The 24,052-nt window shown below is 35.7% G+C and overlaps 3 protein-coding genes across 3 annotated transcripts; 1 reads left to right on the forward strand and 2 right to left on the reverse strand.

The window, feature by feature from the left end:
- The first annotated feature begins 54 nt into the window (after positions 1–54).
- Positions 55–10,912, forward strand: LOC105213131 (ubiquitin domain-containing protein 1). Its single transcript, XM_011185699.3, has 4 exons — positions 55–715; positions 821–1,073; positions 6,575–6,815; positions 6,894–10,912. Exons 1-4 carry the CDS (start codon positions 628–630, stop codon positions 7,065–7,067), a joined length of 756 nt encoding a protein of 251 aa, XP_011184001.1. The 5' UTR covers positions 55–627; the 3' UTR covers positions 7,068–10,912.
- Positions 10,913–16,445: 5,533 nt separating this feature from the next.
- On the reverse strand, positions 16,446–18,686 carry LOC105213190 (odorant receptor 83a-like). The gene is made up of 6 exons (XM_029040963.2): positions 18,257–18,686; positions 17,923–18,086; positions 17,654–17,853; positions 17,079–17,370; positions 16,750–17,013; positions 16,446–16,659 (listed from the first exon to the last, which is right to left on the reverse strand). The coding sequence occupies exons 1-6, from the start codon at positions 18,684–18,686 to the stop codon at positions 16,600–16,602; spliced, it is 1,410 nt and encodes a 469-aa protein (XP_028896796.2). The 3' UTR covers positions 16,446–16,599.
- Positions 18,687–20,863: 2,177 nt separating this feature from the next.
- LOC105213189 (odorant receptor 83a-like) lies at positions 20,864–23,143 on the reverse strand. Its single transcript, XM_011185840.3, has 6 exons — positions 22,574–23,143; positions 22,116–22,279; positions 21,830–22,029; positions 21,425–21,716; positions 21,075–21,341; positions 20,864–20,923 (listed from the first exon to the last, which is right to left on the reverse strand). The coding sequence occupies exons 1-6, from the start codon at positions 23,001–23,003 to the stop codon at positions 20,864–20,866; spliced, it is 1,413 nt and encodes a 470-aa protein (XP_011184142.1). The 5' UTR covers positions 23,004–23,143.
- Between the last annotated feature and the right edge of the window lie 909 nt (positions 23,144–24,052).

Below are 24,052 nucleotides of genomic sequence, written 5' to 3' on the forward strand. Positions count from 1 at the left end.
TCTCTCAATATTTTGCGATGTTTTTTGACAATGAGCTTTCTAAATAGCGCCAAGTGGCCACGCTGCATAGAAATGTCAAATTAATGAAATGGAATTGAAATAGTAAAAGGAAAAAAATTCTCAGCGAAGATTGTGGAAATATTGCGGAAATGTTTGGTGAAGAATTTTTTGCGAAGCTGCAAATAAAATATCAGTGTAAACTACAAAAAGATCTGTTTAAAAAATTTCAAATCAATTAAATGTGTTACCTTTAGCACTTTACATTTAAAACATATCAAAAGTGCGTCAGATATTTGGTCGCGCGGTTGCAATAGTCGTCTGAAAAAGGCAACGTGAAAATCTAAAATAAAACATACATATGCTAAAATGCCGTCAAGCGAAGTGGTGCAACAGTGAAAATCAAATCAAACAGCAAATTCGAAAACATAAAGATCACGAGTAGTGACAGTAAAACACAACTCGCGTCGCGCACTCCAATAAAATTTGCATTTCCAAATTGAACCGATATTTATTTCGTTATATTCCTTTCAATATTTGCGGTCATACACGGTCATACGTGCGAACGTGTTTTCCGGCGCTGGTACGCTGTTTTGGTGGACGCGCAACACGTAAATTGTATGCGAAAATATGGGTGGTTGCATTGGCATACACAGCACCGACAATGAGACAGTCAGTGTATCTTCAGCGAGTATTTCTAGGCCAGCGACAGGCGCGGGTGAGTAAGCGCTTAAATGGGTGCAATATAATCCACTAGCGCACGCACTGCAAGTCTCTCACATACATATACTGGTCCGCAATCTATATTCTTTTTCGTAATTAGGCGGCGCCCAAATGGGTCCATCGCGTAAAAATCGCCCACTGTGCAATGAGACAATACGTTGGCGTTCCGATGTGCCATTGACGGAGGGCCAACTGCGCTCGAAACGCGATGAATTCTGGGATACTGCGCCGGCGTTCGATGGTCGCAAAGAGATTTGGGATGCGCTACGGGCAGCCACAAATGCGGCGGAAGAGCTAAATTTCGAAATGGCGCAGGCAATACTTGACGGAGCGAATATATCGGTGCCCAATGGGTATGTTTTCATAAAAGTAGTAGCATTATTTCGACAAACTACAAAGTTTTTGTTTGATTGCGACGTTTATTATCTCATTTTGGAGTCAAATATTCATTTACTTATATTATTAATTAATGTGATTATAATATGTGACTTAAGAAGACTTATAAGCAGCTTTTACTATATAGTATGTATGAATAATAGTGTCCGACATAACTACGTACGGGTATCAGTTCTTAAACCATAACAAATATTGCATTGTAACCAAAATAAAAACACGTCATGCGGTGTCTAAGTATATACATATGTATATAGAGTTTTAACATCGGTTTGTCGCGCCTATGCATATAAAAGAGAAACGCACAAACATATTTAACCTCGAAGTTTATTTTACCTCAATTCCATCGCGCTCTATATCAATAAACCATGTCTTTCTACTACTGCTTGACTATTCGTCGCACTTTAATTGATGCATTTATTCTTTATCGCCTTTTAATCATGGATATATTTACATATTGTGGTATATTCAACATTTTCTCATGTATATAAGTACGCGCATATGTAGCTACAAAGCTGCCGGTGGTTGTGTAGCGCATGATGCGGCAAACATTCGACAAAGCTTTGTACGTAATCGCTTTCTGTTTTATTTTAGTGTTCTGATTACTATAAATTAGAATCGGCGTTACCCCCAATATTTTGCAGAGCTGCTTGTTTGTAATAAAATATAAATGTGTTCACCGAAAATCAATATTTATAGCATTAGTGCGGTTGACTAACACAATCCTCATGTAATGATTAGGGGCAGGTCATGCAACACTAATCAAATGACAATCTCTCCTAACTTTGTTAATGTCGTCTGCGGCCAGGTCGTTGTGTCGTAGGTTTAACTGCTTTGTTCGTGACCAACGGCAAGCTAAGCCCCTTATTAAATACACAAATTTATCAATATTTGCTGGAACATTATTGTAATGTGAAGAACTAGCCGAAAGTAAATGTTTTTAACGTTTCTATTTCTTGCATAATGAAACCAATTGAATTAATCTAAATGCAATTTGCTTGTCGCCAGTGTGGAATTAACTATTTCCTGCGTATATTAAATTGTTGTAGCGGTATAATTCAAAATTAATCCAAATACTTTTGTGAAATGCTTCAAAGATATCGTTTTAGTAGTATATAAATACTGGTTCGCTCCGGTTAAGCGTAGATACTAGCTCGAAAGTATTATTTAATCATGCTTGCAGTTCTTTAGTCGTGATTTTAAGTGTCATTTCTTTGAAGCTTCTAAAAAGAGTTCTTACTATATAAAAAAAATAAATTCATATAAATTATTTGCGCCATGAAAGCTAAAATTCTAAACTTTATTTAATAATTTTACGTGTAGCTTGAAATCTCCGTTTACGCCACCGTCTACAATACAAATACATCAATGTGCAAGTGCTTTCTACATACATAAATAATAACTAAAAAATTATCATTTACATTCAATTATCAAGTTAATCAGGTGATAAAAACCTAGACAAACTGCCGTTTAGCCGTGATTCGATTAGTGGGCGCACATGTGCATATATTTATTGGTGAATGCTGTAGAATTGTAATTTCACTCGCTAATGTATATTATATAAAATTTTCATCTCTTCTTTGAATGCCATTTGCAACGTTTTATTATAATTTTTATTTTAATTTTTTCTTATTGCTACCAAAATCCGCCTAATACTGTCTCATACCTACTGATTTTGAATTTAAAGTTTATCGCGAGCTTGTTATTATTTTAACGCTTATAGCGTGCTTTGATATCAGTGAGCTTAACACTTTGTATATGTTTATTTTTTTGTTAATATAAAATATTTCTCATAGTTCTCTGCTACTAAAGTATACAAGTGAATCGCTAAATGGAAGTTATGCTCGCGCTTAATTACTTTTGTATTAATTTTATGACAACAAAACGAATTCAATAAGGAAATTAAAAGCGCAGTGATAAGATAAATTTTAAATAGAATTGACGACTAGCCTTTAAAAATGCTGTGTGTATTGTATTGTTGTGGTGCTTCAAGTAGAAAACAATGGCAAATTTAAGTGTGTTTGTTTATAAAGCTGAAATTATTTCACGTTTACATTGTGATTAAACTATATTTTTTTTTTATAAAAATCTTATTATTGTACCTTTTGTAGTGGATATATAAAATGAAGCAATATATGTATTAGAAAATTATCAACAGCACTTTAGAATAAAAAATAAAGCGAAATATATAATAATCATGACACGTTTAAGCGGTGATTTTTTGCAAATCTTGTTATGCCTGTTTTCAATTTCGGAATATAAATTCTGCAGTTTTCTGCAATTTTTAGCATATTTAAATAAGGAATTGGCAATGAAATTTATATTTTCGTATAAAACCGCTCTATATGGGTATGTACATACATATATGTGTATGCTATTGATAATAAAAAAAATCAAAGTATAATTCCAGTTCTATTGCTTTTTGCTTTGTTGCCTTCCCACGCAACTGCAAATACTTTTTTTTTCTAATATTATTGAGTTTTTATTAAGGAATGTACTCCTGGCGTTAATGTGTGGGAAAGTCCCATTTTCATATTAAATATGCATGACATTTTTATTGATTCCACTGTATAACAATTGTATAAACTTACTAAGCGCCGCCCATCAAACCCAAATAGCTCTCCATATATCAAGCTATTTTCTAAAGGGTGAACTGCGGCGTATGCAAATAAAAGTTTTAATTCCATTACAGTTGGTGTGAAGAGTTTACTTAGCGCAAGCTATAATTTTTAACACATGTTGTGTGTACTATGTATGCGAGGATGGCTGTAACACATGGTCAGTAGGCTCTTTCCGGTGCATTTTTGTAAATGCACGCAATGCAATTTGGAAAATTTATTAACTGAAAGCACAAAAGTCTAAACACTATTTGGTAATAATTTTTAATTAATTTTGCTTGAGCTAATGATGTGTAGTTGTACAGGATCCTTTTCGGATCCCTCTTCGACTACAGGCGTAAATGGATTCCGGATTCTTTGGTCTGAAATTGTCCCGAAGTTGAATAATATTTTCCCTACAATTTCTTTATGTATTTACAGTTTTAGCAAAAACGTTTTTAAATTATATTTTATTTATCTCGTTGTGTTTATAAATAATGTAACCTAAGACTCCATTTGGTTTTTTTTTATTAAGTTGCAGCGAGATAAGCTTGAGAATCGCATGAGATAAGCGCATATAGGCGATTATTGCAAATGTAATTGTTTGCTAAAACAATAATTTAAATGATGACAGTTCTTATTACGTCACACTGGTGAATTTTTTTATTTAAATTTAATTTATTGATTTCGCTTTCAATGCTGAAGCTAGAAATTGAGGTTATATTGAAAATAAATTTTTGAGGTTATTTGATAATAAATTTGAGATAGCTCTCTGTCGCTATTTATTTTTTAGAATTAAGAAATACTGAAGAAGAATGCTCGAGTAAATTAGTGTTGGATTTGACAATGTAAAACTGAACTCATAACTATTTATTTAGCCAAAAGCTGTAAATTCGCTAGAATTCTCTAAAAATTTTTTGAGAATGTTTAATGACTATAACAACATCAAGAAACAATAACTTATGAGAACGAGTAGTCATTCTTCATACTAAATTAAGCAAAACATTAAAAAAAAAGAAATTGTATTTTTTAAAAATTTTCTAAAAACAACAATGTTTGACACTTCTCTACGTATGAGGTAATATTTGATACTCTACTATATTATACTCTCGCAACAAATGTTGCTAAAGAGAGTATTATAGATTTGTTCACATAACGGTTGTTTGTAACACCCAAAACTAAACGAGTTAGATATAGGGTTATATATACCAAAGTGATCAGGGTGAAGAGTGGAGTTCAAATCCGAATGTCTGTCTGTCCGTCCGTCCGTCCGTCTGTGCAAGCTGTAACTTGAGTAAAAATTAAGATATCTTGATGAAACTTGGCACACTTATTTCTTGGCATCATAGAAAGGTTGCTTTCGAAAATGAGCAAAATCGGACCACTGCCACACCCACAAAATGGCGAAAACCGAAAACACATAAAGTGCCATAACTAAGCCATAAATAAAGCTATGGAAACAAAATTTGGAACATAGGATCGTATTAGGGAGGGGCATATTTGGAGGTAATTTTTTTGGGGAAGTGGGCGTGGCCCCGCCCCCTACTAAGTTTTTTGTACATATCTCGCAAACCAATGGAGCTATATAAACCAAACTTTCTGCAGTCGTTTTTTTTAAACCACTTCCTAATGCAGTTCAAAAATGAAAGAAATCGGATTATAACCACGCCCACCTTCCATACAAAGGTTAGGTTGAAAATTACTAAAAGTGGGTTAACTCACTAACGAAAAACGTCAGATACACTAAATTTCACATAAGAAATGGCAGATGAAAGCTGCACTCAGATTTTTTTACAAAATGGAAAATGGGCGTGGCGTCGCCCACTTAAGGGTCAAAAACCATATCTCAGGAACTACTCGACCGATTTCAGTGAAACTTGGTTAATAGTTTCCTTACATCCCAATGATATGTTGTGAAAATAGGCCAAATCGCTTCACAACCACGCCTACTTCCTATATACCAGAACCTAGAAGATGATCTGAATCGTTTATATTACAATATATAAAGTAAGCACTAGTGAAGATATCGGTGCAACACTTTGCACAAATACTGTATTTATAGTGTGGCAGCCCATTTCTAAAAATCGCCGAAATCGGACCATAGGTTTTCAAGGCCCCATATATCGAACATGAGGACCTCGGTGCTTCTAACCTAATATTAGGGTTTCCAACTTTCAATGGACTTTATACAATATATATGACGAATATGTGGGTCAAATTGTGTATTATATAATATTAATTAAGTTAAATAAATAAATTGCGAGAGTATAAAATGTTCGGTTACACCCGAACTTAGTCCTTCCTTACTTGTTTTTATTTAATTTCTACAAACACTTGGAAAATTATACTTAAATCTATAAAATCAACATTTCTCGGTATTTTTATAACTTTACTTTGGCTTCTTCGGTAATCACCGTTTAATTAGTCCCATTCGCGGTTACAACATTGCTCGATTAGAAATATAAATCATCGCTTCATAGTCATACATATATGATATGTGTGTACTACATATATATTAATTATTGAGCAGCTGTTCACACGCTATCTGTCATTGTAATACTACAGTCATAAATGGCTACTATTGATTCGATTTAGCGAAAGTTGATTTTGACTGTATAACTAAATCAACAATCCGTTTAGTTTAGAGATAAGCTGTGTTATACGCAGAAATTTCTTACATCATAAAGTCTGGGGAAAACCAATAAAATTTAGCGCTGACGTATGCGGTTTTTATTGGGAATTCGAAGTATTTTTTGTTAGTGACTTTAGGAATAAAGTTATTTTAATGCTACTCATTGAAAACGAAAATGTCAATCATAGATATATTCCAATTTTTTCTTAATTTCCATTATTCTCCTCCACAGTTACCTCACAGAATGTTACGATGAACTCGGCACACAATACAAAGTGCCAATCTACTGTCTATCGTATCCAATAAATATCGTTAAGGAGGAGAATGGACGTGATTCACCAGCGGAATTCTCAGAGCCCGTCGACGGTGGCACTGAAGTATTCCTAAAACTGCGAATATCGTCCACAATGTCGGATGTTAAATTACCAGTATATTCAAAAGACACTGTGGGACAGTGCAAAAAGAAATTGCAGGTAAGTGAACATCTTACCCTTACTTACATACATACATAAATGCATTTAACCAAATCTCAACTTCTGCACTTTCTTTAGGCTGTAGAAGGCATCGACGCCTGCTGCCAACGTTGGTTCTACAGCGGTAAATTACTCGGCGATAAAGTGCCCATAGACGAGTGCAACATACAGAACGGTTATGTTGTGCAGGTCATTGTCAATACGGAGCATTATAATCACGACAATAGCACAATTATACCGGTTGCGAGCTAGCCAAGTGTTAATGCTAATGTAAAATGTAAAAAAATATTAGCAACGATAATAGCAACAGCAACGATAATGTCAATGCGAGTGACAGATACAACAACAACAACAATAATAATAATAATATTAGCAATGGCAACAACAAAAACAACAATGTCGCAAGCCACAACAGATGTTCAATGTAGCGACTGTGTTACATTTGCATACATCGCAGCAATTATATTTATAAACAATTTTATTATGAATGAGACAAGCAAGCGACATAAGCAACAGACAGAGGGACAAACGGACAGTGTTATGTATGTAAATTTCAATGCTTCGTGCTAGAAACGTGCTGTATATAGAGTTATGCCAAACTGGCGCTCACGCGAATATGTATAGGCGTGTACATTGTTGTTGTTGTATGTAGTAACATGCAAATCGATTACGATCGTTCGTATAAATGCATTAATTGTTAATGATAGTTTTCTTATTTTATTTGTACTAATTTCAATTATAGCATCACAAGATTTCTTTTTTTCTAAGCGCTTTGATTATACAATACATGAGTACATATGTAAGAATTATTGCTGTTGCGAGAATTGTGAAAAGAGAGAGACTTTTCGAAATTGTGCTGCGACGCGTTGGCATTTGTTTGTTCGTTGTTGTTGTTGTTGCCTGACTGTGCTTGCAACGCCTTCGAGCAACAGGCTGTGCAGCAGATATTACACACACACACACACACTTATATACATACATATATATATATATTAAATATATTGAATGAATGATTGAAAATGTTTGAAAGTTATGAGAATATGCTAAATTTGAAAAAAAAAACAAAAACTAAAGAATAAAGAATAAAACCAAAGCTGAAATTACTTATTTGAAATAGAAGAAATGCGCTAAACTTTTAAAATACAATAAAAAAAACTAACAATTTATTTTTTCGAAAACAATTAAAAAACTCAAAAATCTTAGAAAATCCTATTACAAAGAAAGCTGTGCGTGCACATGTACATACATATGTAGTTGTAGCATTTTCTACGACATCAATTGTGAGTAATGCTTAGTTCGAAACTGATGTGTAAAACACAAATAAAAACAAAAACCGAAAAATCTAAAATATGTACTAAGCATTAGCATTTCGAAATTAATAAACGATTACACAATAAATATTAGCTAAGACGTCACAGTAAGAGAATAAATAGAAATTACAAATAAAACAATAATGTGTACAGTATACAAACATAGCAATAGTGTCTATATACAGATATATTGTATGGCATACAAAATGTATGCGAAATAATAGTACTTTTTGTAAATGTCAGCGTACTTCGAACGACACTTAACGAACAAATAGCAAAAATTTTTTTAAATACATTGACTTTGTGACATGTGAACGTTTTCTTAAGACGAAGTTGGCATAAGTTAATGTCGAATATGGCAATTAGAGTGCATTTTATGTACAAAAAAATTGTTGTTCAGGATTATTTACGAGCTTTCCAATTGAAAATTGCTGAAAAATGTTATACGACATTTTCGAAGTTAAGTTCGAAAAAGTTTTATTGAAATTTCAATCATTCAAGCGCTGAGGAACGATACTTATGTGCTTTCTAACTGCAAATTGCTTAAAATGGTTATTCGAAATTAAGTTCGAAAATAAATTTATTGAAATTTTGATTTTTAAGCGCTGCAAAATAGAAATATTGGAAAAAAATTCGTAAAAATTTCATAAATAACTTGTAATTTTTGATAATTCCTCAATTGTTCTGTAATGCTAAAAATTCTATTCTTATTTGTGTTTTTTTCGACCAATATGCATCTTAGTAAATTAATTTTCATTGCTGTATTTTTAACCTGGCGGCATCTTGGGAAAGTAATTTAATTTTTTCGAGGTTATGTTCGAAAAAAATCTTTTTGAAACTTACAAGTGCAGAATAATGAAAATAACTTGTGAAAGGCGAAAATTCCTCAATTGGTTAATTAGTTGACCATAATTGAACAAAATTTATAATATTCGAAGCTCTTGGTAGCGCTTATGGACAATTTCAGTGAGAGTAAAGAGAGCTTGTGCTTAGTATATGTTTCTTAATTTGAATTAATAATTTAATATTTGTAACTAGAAAGAATAAAACAACAAATTATATTTGGGAAAATTCGGAAATCTAAAGATTCTAGAGTTGTATTATGTATCTCTGTCAACTTTTGTTTCATAATCACAAAAAAAAAAAAAAAATAAAAAATCTTGTAATAAATAATCGTCATATGAATACATACATACATATGTTCATATGTAAAAGTCGTAAGTAACGGCAATGAACGAGCAAATACGGCAAACAAACAAAACGCATAAGCACAATTTTTGTTGTGATTGCGAATCAATTATCGCTCGCATTCTAAAATCCCAATGTACCTTAATTCCTAATTTTTAACAGCTGTAGGCCCACAACAACACGCTTACATAGATACATATACATACTTACATACATATATACAATGAAATATGAGTATATAGTTAAAAAAAATATCGAAAATATATGTGAAAATATATGTGTAAGATAGTGTAAGACATACCTACAAGCTGCCGGATTTTATTTTTTATTTAATTATGTAACGTCCATGCGGCCTAACGGTATGTATTTACGTAAGTGTGTGTACATACACAAACACATATACGAACGCCATTACGCTTTCAATTAGGTTTAATTAATTTAGTATCTATATATATTTAATGCTGTTAATTTTTAAAAATTAGTGTTAACAAGAGATATTACATGGCATTGTGGCGTTTAAATCGGAAATTTAACGGTACTCTGCGTATAAAAAAATTTTGTTTTTATTTAAATTTATTTATTTAACTACACGCTGTAAAAGTTTATATGTAGCTCAAGCAGTTTGCGCAAAGAATGTCATTCACCGACTTTTTGCACGAAAGCTGCATCAGAAAATGAAAAAATGAGGTTATGTGCAGTTATGTATAGTTTAAACGTATAAGTTTTGTGCAGAAAGTTGACTAAGATGACTACTATGACTGTATATTTTACTTTTAACTCCATTTAGACCTGCGTATACTTCGAAAAGAGATAAAACATGATTTTCGAAATTTCGAAAATGAAAAAAATGTTTTTCGAAATGAAAAAACAATTTTTTTTTGTAATAAAATACGCTACAAATCAGTTATAAATTTAATGAAGAAGCTTCAAGCCGTGCACTGTTATGCTATTTTGCCACTATTTGCTTGCAATAAAACCTCATTTATGTCTGAGCGGATCACTTACGGTATCGAAACTGATTTTGCGCACTCCCTCTCTCTCCCTCTCACTTTTTGATATGCACACTACAAAAGCAGCAATTGCATTTAGTGTCTTTTAACGCCCAATTAAGCATATTTTTAACAAAAGAAACCTTATTTATTAGAAACAATAACAACAACAACATTATTATGTGTTGTGTATGTACTGTTTTAAATCAAGCTAAGTGTGTTTATAACTATTTATTAAAGAAAAAAAAAACAAAAAATTAATATGTTTGTATGTATTTTAATTATAGTGTTGCAATTTAGTACATATTTATTAATTTTTAATATTTTCCCTCTGCTACACAAACACTTGCATTCGCCATTTAAGTGAGCATTACAAAATTTTGTGTAAAATTGAAAAAAAAAACGAAAAGCAACAACAAATTTGCGCAAATTTAATTTATTCGTTCTGGAATTAAGTAACAAACTAATAGTAATTGTATTGAAGTTTTATGAAACGAATAAGAGCATATAAAGTTCAATGCGTTTTAGAATGCATTTATGAAGAGTATATTTTTATTTAAATATAAATTTGTTTAATATACTGAAATATACAAACAGAAAAAAAACCGTATTATTTACTTTTATTTTAAAAATAACCGTAATTATGATATGGAATGTAATGAAATGAAATTTCTTCCCGAAAGGATATTCCAACTACATTTTGGTCTACGTAACCGTATTGGATTCAAATATATACTCTTATGTGCAAAATAATAGGTGTGCGGTTAGCTGTTACTGTTTTTGTTAAATTTTATTGTAACCGTTACTTTTTTGATAATTTTATACAATGGGACTTCTCTAACTGGAATCACCATAATCCGGTTTTTGTTTGAGTTATAGAATTTTCATTGAAACATAAAATAATTTCGAAAACCTGTAAAATATAGATTTATACCCAGTTTTATTTATTTACTTCGCATACAGTTTTATTTAATAACATTAAAAAATCTATTCTGTGATTTTGTTTGTTGCAGTTTCGTATTGGTTGACACGTGACCATACCTTTGTTACATGATTTTGCAAGTGTAATATCATATTTTTTGTTCGCCTCCATATGACATAGGGACTCTTTAAAAATTCTGCCTCAATAGTAAAATATAAAATTTTCTATTAAGCCTTGGTCGAAAAGGTCGCTTTATGGAAGGAAATTTGTCTGGTATTTGACTTCTATTGCCAATTCAAAAGTAGAGAAATAGTAGAGTTGTTTTATAAACAACTTGCATTATTAATTTGTTAATTTTGCATTTTGGGCACAAGTTATCATAGTTTCATTGAAATTGCAAATAAATTGAAAATAAGTAATTATTTAGAACGGGTCCTAGAAGCAACTGCACCGATGTAGGGCATCGATTGCGATTAATTAAAATCGCAAAGATTCACTGTCAGTATGTTACGGCGATCGTAAAACTTTATAACTAATGCTCTAAGTAACAAAACTTAAAAAGAAACTACTAGTCGTCCAAGAAAAGCAGTCATGATTGATGATCGCCGTATACTTCCCATACCAAGAAGGGACTTGACGACAAGTTGGACAAAAAATTAGCTCGCGGATAATATGGCATCCATTTACACGGATTCAAAGTGAAAACAAGTAAGGAAGAGCTATGTTCGCTTGTGACCGAACATTTTATACTCTCGCAATTTATTTATTTAATTTTATTAATATAACAAACCTTTTGAACCACATATTCGTCATATATATGGTATAAAGTCCACCGAAGTCGTCACATACGATATATAGGGGCCTTGAAAACCTATGGTTCGATTTCGGCGATTTTTAGGAAGGCGCTCCCACTCTATAAATGCAGTATTTATGCAAAGTTCTGTTCGTAATCTTCACTAGTACATATATTGTAAAGTAAACGATTCAGGTCGACTTCAAAGTTCTGGTATATAGGAAGTAGGCGTGAACTGATTTGGACTATAACATATCATTGGGATGCAAGGAAAATATTACAAACCAAATTTCATTGATATTGGTCGAGTCATTTCGGAAATATTGTTTTTGACCCATAAGTAGGCGGAGCCACACTCACTTAAAATTTTGTATACCAATTGGGATGGAGCCCTTCTGTACCTTCTTTATAATGAAATTTTTAGTAGTTTTCAATATAACCTTTGTATGGGAGGTGGGCGTGGCTATAATCCGATATCCTCTATTTTTGGACTGTATGTATACAAATCTTTGTCGGGAGCGGGCCCAGCCTACTTCTCCGAAAAAATTATATCCAAATATGCCCCTTCATAGTGCGATCCTGTGTACCAAATTTTATTTCCATAGCTTTATTCATGGGTTAGTTTTCGGTTTTTGCTGTTTTGTGGGCGAGGCAGTGAAAAATGTCGCTTTTTGGACTATCACGATATGTCCACCAAATAAACACCAGGTATACAAAGAAGCTCTATTTATTTTCCTTTTACATGAATTTCACAGTTCAATTTATTGTCGTATTAAATTCTGAAATATCTCTAGAATATTGTCCTAAAATTTCAATTCGTTCCGAGTAATGTATGTATGTGATTGGCGTTGCAACCGTTTAGCCGGTTATAGCCGAATCGACGATAGTGCGCCACCTGTCTCTCTCCTTCGCAGTTCGGCGCCAGTTGGAGATCCCAAGTGTAACCAGGTCGCTCTCCACCTGGTCCCTCCAACGGAGTGGAGGCCTTCCCCTTCCTCGGCTTCCTCCGGCGGGTACTGCATCGAACACTTTCAGGGCTGGAGTGTTTTCGTCCATTCGGACAACATGACCTAGCCAGCGTAGCCGCTGTCTTTTTATTCGCTGAACTATGTCAATGTCGTCGTATAACTCGTACAGCTCATCGTTCCATCGTCTGCGGTATTCGCCGTTGCCAATGTTCTGAGGACCATAAATCTTGCGCAAAATTTTCCTCTCGAAAACTCCTAGTGTCGACTCATCTGATGTTGACATCGTCCAAGCTTCTGCACCGTAAAGCAGGACGGGAATGATAAGCGACTTGTAGAGCTTGATTTTGGTTCGTCGAGAGAGGACTTTACTGTTCAATTGCCTACTCAGTCCAAAGTAGCACCTGTTGGCAAGAGTTATTCTGCGCTGGATTTCGAGGCTGACATTGTTCGTGTTGTTGATGCTGGTTCCCAGGTATACGAAATTATCTACGACCTCGAAGTTATGACTGTCAACAGTGACGTGGGAGCCAAGACGCGAATGCGCCGACTGTTTGTTTGATGACAGGAGATATTTCGTCTTGTCCTCATTCACCTCCAGACCCATTCGCTTCGCCTCCTTATCCATGCGGGAAAAAGCAGAACAAACGGCGCGGTTGTTGCTTCCGATGATATCAATATCATCGGCGTACGCCAGGAGCTGTACACTCTTGTAGAAGATTGTACCTTCTCGGTTTAGCTCTGCAGCTCTTATAATTTTTTCCAGCATCAGGTTAAAGAAGTCGCACGATAGTGAGTCACCTTGTCTGAAACCTCGTTTGGTATCGAACGGCTCGGAGAGGTCCTTCCCAATCATGACGGAGCTTTTGGTGTTGCTCAACGTCAATTTACACAGCCGTATTAGTTTTGCGGGGATACCAAATTCAGACATCGCGGCGTAAAGGCAACTCCTTTTCGTGCTGTCGAAAGCAGCTTTAAAATCGACAAAAAGGTGGTGTGTGTCGATCCTCTTTTCTCGGGTCTTTTCCAAGATTTGGCGCATGGTGAATATCTGGTCAGTTGTCGATTTTCCAGGTCTAAAGCCACACTGATAAGGTCCAATCAGTTTGTTGACGGTGGGCTTTAGTCTTTCACACAATACGCTCGATAGAACCTTGTATGCGATATTTAGGAGGCTGATCCCACGGTAATTGGCGCAGATTGTGGGATCTCCCTTTTTATGGATTGGGCAGAGCACACTGAGATTCCAATCGTCAGGCATGCTTTCTTCCGACCATATTCTACAAAGAAGCTGATGCATGCACCTTATCAGTTCTTCGCCGCCGTATTTGAATAGTTCTGCCGGTAATCTATCGGCCCCCGCTGCTTTGTTGTTCTTCAAGCGGGTAATTGCTATTCGAATTTCTTCATGGTCGGGTAATGGAACATCTGTTCCATCGTCATCGATTGGGGGATCGGGTTCGCCATCTCCTGGTGTTGTACTCTCACTGCCATTCAGCAGGTCGGAGAAGTGTTCCCTCCATAATCCCAGTATGCCCTGGACATCGGTTACCAGATTACCACCTTGGTCTCTACATGAGGATGCTCCGGTCTTGAAACCTTCGTTAAGTCGCTTCATTTTTTCATAAAATTTTCGAGCATTCCCTCTGTCTGCCAGCTTCTCAAGCTCTTCGTACTCACGCATTTCGGCCTCTTTCTTTTTTTGTCTGCAAATGCGTCTCGCTTCCCTCTTCAGCTCTCGGTATCTATCCCATCCCGCACGTGTTGTGGTCGTTTGCAATGTTGCGAGGTAGGCAGTCTGTTTTCTCTCCGCTGCGAGACGGCACTCCTCATCGTACCAGCTTGTTTTTTGTCGTTGCCGAAAACCAATTGTTTCGGCTGCAGCGGTACGCAGTGAGTTTGAGATGCCGTTCCACAGTTCCCTTATACCGAGATGCTGATGAGTGCTCTCAGAAAGCAGAAGTGCAAGTCGAGTAGAGTATTTCGTGGCTGTCTGTTGCGATTGCAGCTTTTCGACGTCGAACCTTCCTTGTGTTTGTTGACGGGCATTCTTTGCTGCACAGAGGCGGGTGCGTATCTTCGCTGCGACCAGATAATGGTCCGAGTCTATATTTGGTCCTCGGAGCGTACGCACGTCGAAAACACAGGAGACATGTCTTCCGTCTATCACAACGTGATCGATTTGGTTCCGCGTGTTTCGATCAGGAGACAGCCAAGTAGCTTGATGTATTTTCTTATGCTGGAATCTGGTACTACAGACGACCATATTTCGGGCCCCAGCGAAGTCGATCAGCCTCAGGCCGTTTGGCGATGTTTCGTCATGGAGGCTGAATTTTCCGACTGTTGTGCCAAAGACACCTTCTTTACCCACCCTGGCGTTAAAATCACCAAGCACGACTTTTACATCGTGGCGGGGGCAGCGCTCATAGGTGCGTTCTAGGCGCTCATAGAAAGCATCTTTGGTCACATCGTCCTTCTCTTCCGTTGGGGCGTGGGCGCAAATCAGCGATATGTTGAAGAACCTCGCTTTGATGCGGATTGTGGCTAGACGTTCATCCACCGGGGTGAATGCCAGGACTCTGCGACGGAGTCTCTCTCCCACCACAAATCCAACACCAAATTTGCGCTCCTTTATATGGCCGCTGTAGTAGATGTCACAAGGACCCACCTTCTTCCGTCCTTGTCCCGTCCATCGCACTTCTTGGATGGCGGTGATGTCAGCCTTAAGTCGTATGAGGACATCAACCAGCTGGGCAGAGGCACCTTCCCAATTAAGGGTCCGGACATTCCAGAGGATGGGATCATGTGTAGAAGTTCACGCAAGTGAGGAAAGTTTTTGATTGTCACTCACTTGGGAGTGGCCAGAAACGATTCTTCTCCACATGGTTCAAGCAGCTCACGACTTCCGGTTTTAGACCAAGTATCCTCTGGGTAGCCAACAGACATCCGTTTGAAGGCGAGCTAAAGTGAGAAGGCGAAGCCCGCTTATGCGGTTGTGCGTAGGGTTTGGGACCCACCACATAAAAACACCCCCCAATGAAAAATCTACGAAAGCCTCGGATGAGACACCCCCCTTTTGATGACGACCCCTGCAAACGTTTTAAGGATAATGATAGTTCCGAGTAATACTTTGGAGAAAAGAAAATATTTTCTTTACCCAGAATTAGCTTGATGCCATGGATGCTCAAATTTTATTTCCATAATCTATTGTGGAGCTGACTGGGCTTCGCAAATCTAAAATTCCTACGTTTTAATAACCACAAACATTTCGAACAAAATTGAGTTTTCTACGACGGCGTTATTTAGAACTGATAACATTTCTTTATAAGGTCAAAATAGATTTCCCGAAAATACCTCATGCCGATCAACATAATTAAAATCACATGTCGACAGTTTTTAGCCATAATGAATATAAGAAAGAGGAAATAAAGTAAGAATTTATAGTTTTTGAGATCTGATCTGATCTGAATAGATCAATATTTTATTGAACATTTCTAAATAAAGCGCTAGTCAAGTCGCTAGTCAAAGGGTGCATAATATACATTTGTCTAAAAAGTTATTAGATGAAATGTAATAGAGTTTAATCTTCTTTCGTTGTCCGTATTAATATAAATATCTCAGGTACGCTCGTCCATATTCTGCAGTAAAGTAAGGAATGAAAACGATGTTGTGATAATCTGCAAAGAAAATCAAAAAATTTTTTGAGAATAAAACTTATATTTGCACTTTTCACCGAGAAATAATCTTAAACTAATGGAACCACTCACCCCACGAAACCTCTCCAATCTCAACGGATAAAATCCAGCCGTCAATTTGAACGCGCGTTGCCCATTCATCAAAAATAACAAAATATCGATGCGTACCTCACGATGATGTAAGTACCAGGGACTGCGCATTAGAGCCTCGTCACAGCGTTGGCTATTCACGTAGATTATCTCGCCGGCATAGCAAATCATAAATATTTCCCAGAGCGCTAAGCACACGTACTGGCTCAGCGCAAATATTTGCAGAAGAGGTTTGCCACCCGAAGACTTATCCCCAAGACAATTGGAAGAAACCAAATTAAGAGTAATAAGTAGATACTAATTAAACTTACCTTGACCATATCGAAGGTACACATGCAGACGGCGAGCGTGACCTCAAACATTTTGAAGAACCAAACCATATTATAGAGTCTCTCCAGTTTACGCAGAGCATTCAATATGAACAGATGTTGATTGATGCAGGACTCTAAAGCGTAATTGAAGGCTTCACGAAAATTCCGAGTCCTCGCAGTATCAGCTGGATTTAGTATATGGGGTAAGCCATCCAGATCGAAGGGCAATTCTTTTGCTACAAAAAACTCATTGATCTCCTCGCCTGGTATACGTTCATTATCTCGCAATTCTCTTGAATTAAAGAAAATATAAAATGTATGTGATTTTAAAATCTCTACATTATTTTGGATTATTTATAGAACGTTTTGAATATTTTCTAGCTATGTTTTCTCAATAGTTATGTACATCATTGAAGCTGGATGATGGGACGCAAACTACAGTTAACTTAAAAAAAACTTGAGAAAATGAAAGGTTATGTTCCAACATAGAGAGCTTGTCGATCCATTTACCCTTATATAGTTCTCCTATTATAAAGCTCTAAACCTACAATCGTATAAATTAAGTCAATATTTACATTAATTCATTTCTGCTTGCACCCATATAAATGTAGGTCGTTGCCACAATATTCTTTAAACTGCAATGTAACACATCGAATTGTCCGGAGAGTAAGAAACAAACTGCTATAAAGTATACACTGCTTATAGAAAATGCAGCCGATAGTTGCAATTGAGCTACAGTTTGGAAAAAGTAAGCAATTTGAAAAATAATCGGCGCCTGAAAGAGTAAAAGTACGAATACATATTTTTTGAAAACTATACTTAATTTTAGAAAACTACATTAAACCTCATAGTCCAAAGGGTACCAGCAGGGTAGCGGCAACGTACGTTCGTTGAAGATAATCGGTAGAATGATACGAAATATTACAGCTGCGAAACAGCAAACAACGAAGATTCTTATACCTCTATTGACCCGATCCACACACTCTTTCATGGTGACATAAGTGAAACCTGTAAGGAGATAAATACAAATTTGTCTAGGTATGAATCGCAAACCACTTTCCATTGTTTGATTTAAAATGAACCCCCACCAAAATTTAAAATATATTTTACATATTACACTCCAAAAACATATCAGTTAAACTATGCGTAACCTCATTCCATACACTGCTTACGCTTACCGAAAGCCGAATGTACTACGTATTCTTCATTCACGAAATCCACAATTCCATTGACGAGGTCGGGGTATATTCGTCGAAATGTCACCTTTATCAGAATAGCCCACAGGTAGAGCAACACTTGTATGCCACAACTTATCAGAAACTCCAAATCGCCATTGTCATACTTGAGATAAATGGTAATGATGAAGAGCACCAATATATGAAGCACCATTAAGTATAGAAATATTTCTAAAACCACATTGATGAGCACACTGTGTCCATGCATGCGCCGCGGTAGAAATTCATCAAACGGTATTGGACGTATCGCAGAAAAAAACAAAAGCCAACGAACATATAGGAATAGATCGCAACGTTTTTCATGCGTTATGCACCCGTTCGGATTAGTACAACGCCCGATTGTATCGATAGTTCGTTTACTTGATGGGATCATTTTACAAAAATCCCAGTTATTACTTACTAATTTGTAGAGTTTTAGAGCACGCGCTTTTATAGGTTTATTGCAATGTTATGAAACAAACGCTATCCGTTTGCAATTCGGGGGCGTTATTTTGCAATCCTTAAAGTCATTAAGCGCTCTTTATTCACACCTCTAGGTGTAAATTCCACTAATGACATTTTAATTTATGGTTAGAACCGAATAGTTTTATGTTTGCGTATAATAATGTTAGTATTATAATAATTAGTTCCGAAATAGACCTATTCACATATACCAATAACTTCCCAACAAGGAACATGCATGAGTGTGGCCAGGTACACTTTTAAGACCAATGTAATACCTCCAAATCTCTCGACAGCTGTAATGGAAGTTTGGTGCTCTTTTTCGTTTGGAAATTTTACCAGTAACCTTTAAAATTTTCTTCAAATCCACGCATACGTTTAGCATGATGATATGCCAGACTGCCTATTTTAATGGATTGCATATTAATTATTGCATATTGCAAAAGTTATATAATAAAACAAGTAAGGAAGGTTAAGTTCGGGTGTAACTGAACATTTTATACTCTCGCAATTTATTTATATAATTTTATTAATATAACACATAATTTTACTCCCTAAGGTTAGGTATATGGGAGCCACAGAACCGATGAACCGATTTCACACATTTTTGGCATGTAGACATATATATTATTAGAAGAAAAATATTCCCTCTGAATTCATTCAAAATATTTGAGAGACTCGGTACAAAATTTATTAGAAGCACAGAGGTCTTCATGTTCGAAGCGGAAAATTTCTGTTCCGTTATCTTCACTAGTGCTTACTTTATATATTGTAAAGCAAATCGACTTCACAGTTCTTGTATATAGGAAGTTGGCGCGATGAAATTTAAAGCTTTAAGGCTTCTGAAATAAAGAATTTTTAGTAGTTTTCAACACAACCTTTGTAGGTGGGCGTGGTTATAACCCGATTTTCTCTATTTTTGGACTGTATAAAGAAGTGCCTAAACGAAACGACTTGGTTGGTATAGCTTTAGTAGTTTACGAGATATGTATACAAAACTTTGTCGGGAGCGGAGCCCAGCCTACTTCCTCAAAAAAATTACATCCAAATATGCCCCTTCATAGAGCGATTCTCTGTACCAAATTTTACTTTCATAACTTTATTTATGGTTTAGTTATGATACATTAGAGCTTTTCGGTTTTCGCCTTTTTGTGGGCGTGGCAATGGTCCGATTTTGCCCATCTTCTAAAGCGTCTCGTGGTTTCAAAGAATATGTGTAACAAGTTTCATCAATATATACAATATTAATTTTTACTCAAGTTACATCTTGCACAGACGGACAGACGAACGGACAGGCAGACATCCGGATACCAAATCTGCTCGTCACCCTGATCACTTTGGTATATATAAGCCCATATCTAACTCTTTTAGTTTTAGGTGTTACAAACAACCGTTATGTGAGCAAAACTATTATACTCTGTGCAATATGTTGCGTATATATTTATCAGCTGTAAATTAATACATTATTTTTGCATTAAATTGAAAGTTTTATTTAATCCGATTTATTGGCAAAAAAACTAGGACGGTCAATTTTAGCAAGCTTCTCTTGAGGCGATTAGGATTAGGAACAGACGTGTACATAAGAACCTCCCAACCATATGTGTGGTCTGGCGTTGTCCTAATGGAACACATTTCCTATCTTATTGGCTAAGGCTTGCCATTCTTGGGCGATTGCTTCCGCTTACATCCAGAAGAATGAAAATTATTATATTTAGTATAAACACCTTCGGTAAATAATGGACAGATTTCGTCCAAACCAAATCTTGAACTTTCTTGCCCCTAACTTGACTTCCTGTCACTCCTTAAATTGCAACAACCTGACACTTTTTACTAACTCAGTGAGGTCAGTTTTGTTTTGAGGGATCAAAGATATAGAAGGATATTAGTTTTTATTGACCACAAATATATAGAAAAAGATGTTTCATTCCTAGAGGTACATAGAAAACTCTTCTGAATATAAGTGAAATAGAACAGTGATTTATTGAACATTTGTAAATATGAAATTGCTGACTATGAAAGATACGTAATAGACGAGAGAATATAGATCTAATAAAGATAAAATGTAGCAGAGCTTATTCTTATTCCGTTATACTTATTAAGAGAAAGCTTTCAGTTCCGCTCATCCAGATTCTGCAGCAAAGTATAAAAGGAAAATGATGTTGAGACAATCTGCAATGGAATAATACACGAAATTTCTTAAGAGTGAAACTCTTATTTGAACTAAGCTGTAAAAGAATCTAGTATGCAGTTGCAATCTATGATATTTCAAATACTTTTAACATACATAAGCATACTACAGATTCTGTAAAAAACTATTTACCCCACGAAACTTCTCCAATGCCAACGGATAAAATTTACCACCAGTCAATTTGAACGCGCGTTGAGCATTCATCAAAAACAACAGAAAATCGGCGCGTACCTCTCGAAGATGCAAGTGCCAGGGGCTGCGCAATAGAGCTTCGTCACAGCGTTGGCTATTCACATAGATTATCTCCCCGGCATAGCAAATCATGAATATTTCCCAAAGTCCTAAAAACAAGTACTGACCCAGCGATAGCAATTGCAGAAAAGATTTTTCATCCGAGGACTTATCAGATGGCAATTAGGAGCAAACAAATTAAGAGGTATGAGTAGCTACTAATTAACGTTCGATCATATTCAACCACTTACTTTGACCACATCGAAAGTGCCCATGCAAATCGAGAGCGTGACATCAAGCGTCTTGAACAACCAAAGTAAGTTATATAGTCTCTCCAGTTTAAGCAGTGCATTCAATATGAAATTATGTTGTTTCACACAGGACCCTAAAGCGTAATTGAAGGCTTCACGAAAACTACGAGTCCTCGCAGTATCAGCTGGATTTAGTATATGAGGTAAGCAATCAAGATCGAAGGGCAATTCTTTCGCCACAAAAAACTCATTGATCTCCTCGCCTGGTATACGTTCATTATCTCGTAATTCTCTTGATGTAGCGAATTGAAGAAAATATATAGTATTTTAAATTTTAGTGAAGACAAAGTGACTCTCTTTTATAAAACTTTCTTAAAGAAACATCTAAATTAAGTCAAAATTTACATTAATTCATGTTTGCTTGCGCCCATATAGATGTAGGTCGTTGCCACTATATTCTTTAAACTGCAATTAAGCACATCGAATTGTCCGGAGAGTAAGAAACAAAGTGATATAAAATAGACGCTGCTGACTGTAAATGCGGCCGACATTTGCAGTTGGGCTAAGATTTGGAAAAAGTAAAGGATTTGAAAAATAAACGGCGCCTGAGAGAAAAAAGATGGCAAATGTATTTAGGATTATAACATATATTATATCTAAAATTAGTAAATTTCAGGAAATTTTACGAAACCTTATAGTTCACAGGGTACCAGCAGGGCAGCGGTAGCGAGCGGTCGTTGTAGATAATCGGTAGAATGAACCGATATATTACAGCCGAGAAACAGCAGGGAACGAATATTCGTATTCCTCCATTGACTCGATCCACACACTCTTTCATGGTGACATAAGTGAAACCTGGAAGGAGATAAATTCAAATGTGATTTTGAAATAAATTGGACCGAGGGATTATAATGAGTTATAACATTATTTTCCGAGAAGACTTAATGTCGTGGTTATTGGTTTCAAGTTGAGATACCTTCATATCTTTTGAATATTAAGAAACTACAAATCCCCGATTTAGCCGATATAGCATAGTCAAGTAAAGAAAATTTAGCATTATACATAATTTTTTTGACACGCCGAACATTCCAATATATTAAAATTTCGTTGTGATCACGTAAGGAGAATAAATTTTCTGTTTCCACTAACCTAATGCCGAATGCTGTACGTATTCTTCATTTACAAAATCCACAATTCCATTGACGAGCTCGGGGTATATACGTCGAAATGTCACCTTTATCAGAATAGCCCATAAGTATATCAACACTTGTATGCCACAACTTATTAGAAACTCTAAATCACCATTGTCATAATTGAGATAAATGGTAATGATGAAGAGCACCAATATATGAAGTACCACTAAGTAGAGAAATATTTCCCAGATCACATTGACGAGCACACTGTGTCCATGCATACGTCGGGGTAGATGTTTATCAAATGGTATTGGACGTATCGCAGAAAAAAACAAAAGCCAACGAACATATAGGAATAAATCGCTACGCTTTTCGTTCGATATGCACCCGTTCGGGTTAGTACAAGATCCAGTTAAACCGATATTTCGTTTGCTTGGTGGTGACATTTTATAAAAATCAGGGTCTTTCAAATCGCTTACTAATTTGTAGAGTTTAAGAACGCGCTCTTTTATAGGTTTGTTGTAATGATTGCAATGTTATGAAACAACCGTTACCCATTTGAAATTCAGGGGCGTTATTTTGCAATCCTTAAAGTCATTAAGCGCACTTCATTCACACCTTTATTCGAAAATTCAACTAATGTCATTTTAATTTATAGTTAGAACAGATATTTGCACAAAATAGCTGGGTAATAATAATTAGTCCGTTATAAATAGATGGATTCATAACTGCAAATATAGCAAAGCTTTATTAGTCACACTCTTTGTAATGCCTTTGTGCGTTGAAAATCGAATATAACCAATAAAGCCTAAAGGATGTTACTGGCGGCAGGCGTGACCGTTAAATTTCCTTAATCAGCGTCAAAGTTAGGAGTTCCTATTTCTTCTTCTTTTTGCTTACTCTTCTCCGTAGGAAGATTTTGAATTAACATGTTGAAAATACCATGAGTTCGAAGAGTTCAGTTTCACTCAAGTTGTATTTGCTTCTTGCTAAAAAAAATAGTATACTCGTATGTATATAACATAGTGTATCTCGGGGCTTGAAAATGTAATGAGAAATGTCATACCCTATATTCGTTAATAATTGCTTTATCTTTATATATAATTAGGAAAGAATTCTCCGAGACGTTCGGTACCAAACGCTGCTTCAGGCAGGTCTACTCTTTATCGTGTAATATCTTTATCCTGATATTGGAGAAAATAATAAGAACCGCAAAGCAAAAGTGAATGCGGATGATATCGACATCATTGGTCTTAATAACCACTCTGTTAGTCGTGCCAACAGACCCATTTGCTTTACAAAAAAGCGGTGGAAAGGGGTATGGTGGTGAATGACTACAAGACGAAATATATCCTGTCTTCAAACAAACAGTCAGCGCATTCGCGTCTTGGCTCTCACGTCACTGTTGACAGTCATAACTTTGAAGTTGTAGATACATTCGTATACCTTGGAAACAGCATCAACAATACCAACAATGTCAGCCTCAAAATCCAAT

This window comes from Zeugodacus cucurbitae, chromosome 2, assembly GCF_028554725.1.
Source record: "Zeugodacus cucurbitae isolate PBARC_wt_2022May chromosome 2, idZeuCucr1.2, whole genome shotgun sequence".
Taxonomy (NCBI): domain Eukaryota; kingdom Metazoa; phylum Arthropoda; class Insecta; order Diptera; family Tephritidae; genus Zeugodacus; species Zeugodacus cucurbitae.

Bases quoted from the DNA above. Each gene is read 5' to 3' on its own strand.
- LOC105213190 (XM_029040963.2), bottom strand. From the start codon at position 18,686: ATGATCCCATCAAGTAAACGAACTATCGATACAATCGGGCGTTGTACT. The intron at 17,854-17,922 runs GTTTAATGTAGT...TTACTCTTTCAG, and splicing joins GGTACCCTTTGGACTATGAG to GCGCCGATTATTTTTCAAAT. The intron at 17,371-17,653 runs GTAAATATTGAC...CTTTAATTCAAG, and splicing joins GCAAGCAGAAATGAATTAAT to AGAATTGCGAGATAATGAAC.
- LOC105213131 (XM_011185699.3), top strand. From the start codon at position 628: ATGGGTGGTTGCATTGGCATACACAGCACCGACAATGAGACAGTCAGT. The intron at 1,074-6,574 runs GTATGTTTTCAT...TCTCCTCCACAG, and splicing joins AATATATCGGTGCCCAATGG to TTACCTCACAGAATGTTACG. The intron at 6,816-6,893 runs GTAAGTGAACAT...CACTTTCTTTAG, and splicing joins AGTGCAAAAAGAAATTGCAG to GCTGTAGAAGGCATCGACGC.
- LOC105213189 (XM_011185840.3), bottom strand. From the start codon at position 23,003: ATGTCACCACCAAGCAAACGAAATATCGGTTTAACTGGATCTTGTACT. The intron at 22,280-22,573 runs GTTAGTGGAAAC...ATCTCCTTCCAG, and splicing joins CGTACAGCATTCGGCATTAG to GTTTCACTTATGTCACCATG. The intron at 21,342-21,424 runs GTAAGTGGTTGA...CCATCTGATAAG, and splicing joins GCACTTTCGATGTGGTCAAA to TCCTCGGATGAAAAATCTTT.